Source organism: Cheilinus undulatus, linkage group 16 (assembly GCF_018320785.1).
Source record: "Cheilinus undulatus linkage group 16, ASM1832078v1, whole genome shotgun sequence".
Taxonomy (NCBI): domain Eukaryota; kingdom Metazoa; phylum Chordata; class Actinopteri; order Labriformes; family Labridae; genus Cheilinus; species Cheilinus undulatus.
In genome coordinates, this window is record NC_054880.1 from 18,277,997 (window position 1) to 18,284,063 (window position 6,067).

The window sequence follows — 6,067 nt, forward strand, 5'->3', positions numbered from 1 at the left end:
TAGAATTATTGTACTAGTACTTGTTATGCAGTATCGCCATGGGTCAGTTGGATATACTTTATGATAAATGCTTTTTTAAAGAAAAATGTTTGAAATACGATAGCATTTAATTTGTTTTTGTTCAGTAAAGTGAATTTTAATTTTTCACTCCACCGGAAATCAAGTAAAAACAGTTTTTAATGTAATACTGAAGGATAAAGGGGGTAAAGTTGACCCTGGAAATAAAGTCTATTGACTTCACAAGACGTTTTTTTTTTTTTTCAAAAAGGGACAAATACTGCCTAAAACTTGTTAAAATATATTTTTTATAGCTGTCTTTGTAATATCCGGCCTAAATAAATGCCCGATTTCACAGCCGGTGGATTTTTGATAGCCAAGACTGAAAACCTGGAAGTGGAGGAGACGACGGAGGCCAATTATAGGAAACAAGGTGCACATGTGATTTTTTTTACGTGTTGTAGCGGTTGGAGAGACGGGTTTTGCTTTTCTTCGAAAATATGCCTTTTTTTGTCGAGAGAAAGTCAACTGAGAAGCTACATTTGAGTGTGTCTTTGCTGCGTGTTGAACGTGATGATGAGTTAAAGATAAAAGTTTAGAGGTGATTGTGCTCGTGCGCTGAGAATGTAGAGCTAAGCTAGTTCCTATGTTTTGTGTTTGAGGTTGAATGTGAAGGGATTCTTTGAGTCATTTTGACTCCCTGGTTAAGAATTTCTCATCATTTTCTTCAACAGAAGAATATTTACGCTTTTAATTAGTCGTGAAATGTAAAATTGTGGGTTCGTCGACAGGCCTCTACCTGTGATATTAGCACATCTTAACTTTACGACACTAAGGACAAATTGTCTCGTTATTTCCAGCATACGCTCTCTAATTGAATTAAAGTAGTGCGTCCATTGGCTATGGAGAGGGCTCGTGCCCCCGCATGCCTCTCCAAAAGCTCCTCCTCCTCTCGCTTACAATTACTTGGGTGTGTGGAGAAGTGCATCTTATAAGAGCCGCTGAACAGCCCATGTCCAGCCCATAATCTGAACTGAGAATCCGCAGGTGAGGAGCAGGTTGAACCTCCATCGTTTTGTCAGGAGGGGAGGCGCGTGCAGAGAAGCAGAAACGAGCATAGTGCGCGCGGTGCTGCTGTTTCGCCTCCTCGGCTGAGATTCCCTCTCTGGACTCTTCTTTGAAACTCTTCATTATTTATTGTAAGATCCAATACAATGCAGCTAGAGAACATCCTGCCCAGCGCGAGCATCAATTTACCCAAAACCTTTTACAACCTCTCTTCGTCGGACAGTGCCAACAACAGCCCGAGGCCGTCATCGCAGCTCGAGTACCAAGAAGTGGAACGGACGGAATCAGAGTCCAGCGCACCCAAGAAGTACCTGGGTAACGGGATGCTGGGTGAGGGAGAGGGGGACTCTTTCACAAAGCCCGGGCCCGATGGGAGGAAAGGCTCCCCGGTGCTGGGTGAGGACGAGCTGACGAGCGCGCGCCGGTACAACATAGACGAACTTGGCTCTGACAGATACTTCATCTCCTCCTCCCAAGCGAGTACCGACATGGCGAGCCCCTGCTCCCTATTCCCCTACGCAGGACAGACCGGGTCGGTGTACACCGGCTCCAGCAGCTCAAGATACCCGGCTTCGCTTCATTATGGATCCGTCCTGCCGCCGACAGGCTTCTCCTCCTCGTCTGTGTGCACCGGCCGGAGCCAGTTTAGCAGCGGAGGGTACCAGTTCAGCCAGGGGCCAGGCTGTTTGTACCCGTCCTATCCTGGGACAGGGACGGGGATCGGATCCATGTCTCTGCCGGGGTCTGCAGCCGGAGCGAGGGCGCAGGTTTATCTCTGTAACCGGCCTTTGTGGCTCAAGTTCCACCGGCATCAGACCGAGATGATCATCACCAAGCAGGGCAGGTAAGCAGATGCGCTCACAGAGGTTCTTAAGGCCTAATTTAAACACAAATCAGACATGTGCACCGCATACTTTTAGTTTTCGTTTTCATGTTTTAAGTTGGTACGTTTCATTTTCATTTGAACTGCTGGCCTTGACTCAAAAAACTTCAACGCAGGAGTAAAAATTTACGCACACGCTTCTAATCTTTTACGCATTCTTAAGGTCTTAAAGCTTTAAAATTGTAAGTTTTCGTTCCCAATAAATTAGGAAATCATAGCCAGACAGCAGGTAAAACTTGACAATGCTGGATTATTTTATTTAATAAGTCAGGAAAATTGCACCATAATGCTGAGTGGCACGCGTGAAACTCCAAATGCATAGTCTTTTTTTTTCCTGTCATTTTTTAATGTTTAATTTGCGCAGCTGTTTAACTCATTTATGTTTTCTTTATTTTTCCAGGCGGATGTTCCCATTCCTCAGTTTCAACATCACTGGACTCAACCTCACGGCCCATTACAACGTCTTTGTAGAAATTGTTTTGGCTGACCCGAATCACTGGCGCTTTCAGGGAGGAAAGTGGGTCACTTGTGGAAAAGCAGACAATAATATGCAAGGTGAGAGAACAAAAAAAAAAACACATGTTTCACTCTGACTGTAACTTTTGATGCTAGAAAATAGGTGGTTGAATAGAAGATGAAATGATCGACGTTTTATAGTTGTATATGTTAATGGCAGCTTTGGGATCACTTCTTGGTGTTTAGGTTATTTAAATTAAAGATTTTTTTTGTTCTATTGTCAGCAAACATTTTTGACAATCTAGGATTTTGTATTTTTCTTTTGTATTTGCAATTTATTAATTAAGGCTCATTCAAAAATTTTATTTTGAAATGTCAAGTCATCTTGAAAACAAAATACAGTGTGGGCATGTTGATTATTATACATTTAGCATGACTGTTTAAGAGAGCCATACATATAAATGCATTGAAACAATTTATTGTTACATTGATGGTTATAAGAGTTATAAAGAAAATAATTTTCAGACTTGATTTAAAACTTAATTCTAGATTCATTGCATTTGCTTTCCTTAATCAACACAAACAAAATAAGGAATTAAGTTTGATATATTTATTTTTTTTGCCATTTGTATGACATCAGATATATTTCTCAGTAATGAAAAAATGTCTGCTAATATTTTAAAACAAAGTAATTTACTTGTTTTGAATTGACTCAGGCTGTTATTTGTTTTTGTTTATTTTTTATTTCAATTCACTCTGATTACACGTTCTGAAAGATGTCTTTTAATTTCTATTTCAGGTAACAAAATGTACGTCCATCCTGAATCTCCAAACACTGGCGCTCACTGGATGAGGCAAGAAATCTCTTTTGGTAAATTGAAGCTGACCAACAATAAAGGAGCAAACAACAACAACACACAGGTGAGATACGATTTAGTTATTAATTCTATATTTGCCAATTAGACCCAATTTTCTTGCTTTCTGATTTTGGAAATTAAATTGTTTCAAGGTTAAATACTTCACATGCAATCAAAAATAATAAGACAAATTTTTCAAGTGCACTCATGCAGCCTCTTTAGCGCTTTGATTCAGAGTGTAACACTTTTCACACTTTTCTCCTCTGCAGATGATTGTCTTGCAGTCGCTTCACAAATACCAACCGCGGCTGCACATTGTCGAGGTGACAGAAGACGGAGTGGAAGACATGAGCAATGAGGCCAGAACTCAAACCTTCACCTTCCCAGAGAACCAGTTTATAGCGGTCACTGCTTACCAGAACACAGATGTAAGCATTTAAATAATTATTTTTTGTTTCATTTTAAGAATTGGTTTTAAAACTGAACTCGTCTTGAATTGCATGTGTTAAAATATCTGGTGTCATATGTCCAACAGTGCTTGCCTCAAAATGTTTACAATTTCTTTTCTTTCTCTTTCAGATCACACAGCTCAAGATAGATCACAACCCCTTTGCAAAAGGCTTCCGGGACAACTATGACTCGTACGTGTCTTGCATACAAATCATTGCGGTTGGATTGTTTGTTTCTGTGGTAAACTATGCCATGCATATCTCTATATATCTTACCCTGAATATTCTGTCTAATCATTTTTCTTGCATGTGTTCTTCCTCCGCTTGTTGCACAGGATGTACACAGCCCCAGAGAGTGACAGGCTGACACCATCCCCCACAGACTCTCCTCGCTCCACCCAAATTGTCCCAGGTGCTCGCTATGCCATGCAGCCCTTTTTTCAGGACCAGTTTGTCAACAACCTGCCTCAGAACCGCTTCTACACCGGCGAAAGGGCAGTCCCCCAAACAAACAGCCTTCTCTCCCCGCAGAGTGAGGATGCCAGTGCTGCTGCTGCCTCTGCTCAGCGCTGGTTTGTCCCCCCAGTTCAGCAGCCGGGCTCCAACAAGCTGGACCTGTCGTATGAGAATGACTACTCCACCAGCAGCCTGCTCTCCTACGGCATCAAACCTCTCTCTCTGCAGACATCGCACGCCCTCAGCTACTACCCCGACTCGGCCTTTGCCTCCATGGCCGCCGGATGGGGCACCAGAAGCTCTTACCAGCGCAAGATGACCACAGGTCTGCCCTGGTCACCTCGTCCGAGTCCCCCAGCCTTCCCTGAGGACCAATTGGGGGTTACAAAAGACAAGCTGCCTGAGGAGAGTGCGCCACCTGCTTCAACCTGGATCGAGACATCCCACTCACTGAAATCGGTGGACTCTACCGACTCGGGCGTGTACTCGGTGGTGTGCAAGAGACGCAGAATGTCTCCTGGGGGCTCGAGCACAGAGAACTCCCCGACTATCAAGTGTGAGGACTTGACCACAGAAGAGTACAACAAGGACAACCCAAAAGGCATGGGTTATTATGCATTCTACACAAGCCCCTAAGACTGTATTTATTGAAGCTCAAATCTAATTCTTTGGTTTGATTATTGAGTGCTCTCTCTCCATTCCTCGTTAATGTCTTTTTTCTCTTTTCTCTAAAGGTGCCAAAGCTTAGTGTTCTCCCCCCAAGCAAGCTGCACAAGGTTATTTTCCCAGGCCAGCCCCTCTCACATACCTGAGCAGAAACATGCATAGTGATTGTTGTTTTTCAAAAAAGCATGTCCCCTCATTTTTTAAAATCAATTTATGTTAAGACATTTTTTATTTACAAATGTGAATTTTTTTATTTTTGCTCCCCCTCCCTGCGTATTTAAGTCAATTTCGTTGTACAGTATTCGTGCACTTTAGAATGTGATGTATCTTGTACAAACTGTCTTCATGGAGGTGTTATTAAATGGATAATAAAAAACAGCTTTTCACAAAGCAGTGTCTTTTTTAGTATGTTTTATTCATACAGAGACAGGCCAGTGATTGTTTCCAGAATTTTGTTACTACATATCCACAGATGCATTTCTTCATTATAACAATACAAGAAGAGCTGGTTCAGCAATACTGCATCTGATATACAGTGCTTAACAAATTTATTAGACCACCTGTCATATTTGTCTCAAAGACCATCCAGCATCATGAAGTGCTTTAATGCGGACTCTTTCGTTTTCAGTCAGCTCTCCACATTTTACCATTTTGAACAGGAATGAGGGATTTCAAATTAAATTCACCCAAATTTGAACCGGCTCACTGGGCTTCTCTGAGAGGTCAGAAATGAATCAAGCATAACATTCGACCACTAAAACTTAATTTTTCTGTTCAGGAATGCAAGTAAATAACTACAATTTGACATTTGAATCAAGAAATATTAATGTGCTTTACTATTTTTTCATTTTTTTTGTAAATCAGTAAATTTGAAAATTCATGGATAACAATAATAATTATATTTTAATTATTTTTGGGTTAAAGAGCTTCTACATATTGGTGTATTAACCATTGCAGAAACATAAAAAATGACTTTGGTAATTACCAATGCTGTTAATTTAGGGCAGCCGTGGCATAAACCTTACTTTGGTTAGGGTTAGGGTGGTCTAATTAATTTGTTAAGCACTGTATGGTAAATTAAAATGTGCTTTTCCTGTTATGCAGTGAATGGGTTCCCAACCTAATGGGCTAAATGGCTTGTAAAAGATGGGCTTGGATTCTTGGCATTAAAAAAAAAAGAGGCCTCCTGATTGGTTACCGCTTATGAACTGTAACAGGTAGCATGAAAATTATTT

At 41.2% G+C, this 6,067-nt stretch overlaps 1 protein-coding gene across 4 annotated transcripts; it reads left to right on the forward strand.

The window, feature by feature from the left end:
* Positions 1 to 342: 342 nt before the first annotated feature.
* Positions 343 to 5,210, forward strand: eomesa (eomesodermin homolog a). 4 transcript variants are annotated; one of them, XM_041808183.1, is made up of 7 exons: positions 343 to 430; positions 1,289 to 1,909; positions 2,349 to 2,503; positions 3,204 to 3,325; positions 3,531 to 3,689; positions 3,841 to 3,902; positions 4,046 to 5,210. In XM_041808183.1, exons 2-7 carry the CDS (start codon positions 1,389 to 1,391, stop codon positions 4,800 to 4,802), a joined length of 1,776 nt encoding a protein of 591 aa, XP_041664117.1. In that variant the 5' UTR covers positions 343 to 430; positions 1,289 to 1,388; the 3' UTR covers positions 4,803 to 5,210. The 4 variants fall into 4 exon arrangements, with proteins under 4 accessions (XP_041664117.1, XP_041664115.1, XP_041664116.1 ...); XM_041808181.1 differs by lacking the exon at positions 343 to 430 and having other exon boundaries at positions 437 to 1,909; positions 4,046 to 4,767; positions 4,901 to 5,210; XM_041808182.1 differs by lacking the exon at positions 343 to 430 and adding an exon at positions 437 to 1,196.
* The last annotated feature ends 857 nt before the right edge of the window (positions 5,211 to 6,067 follow it).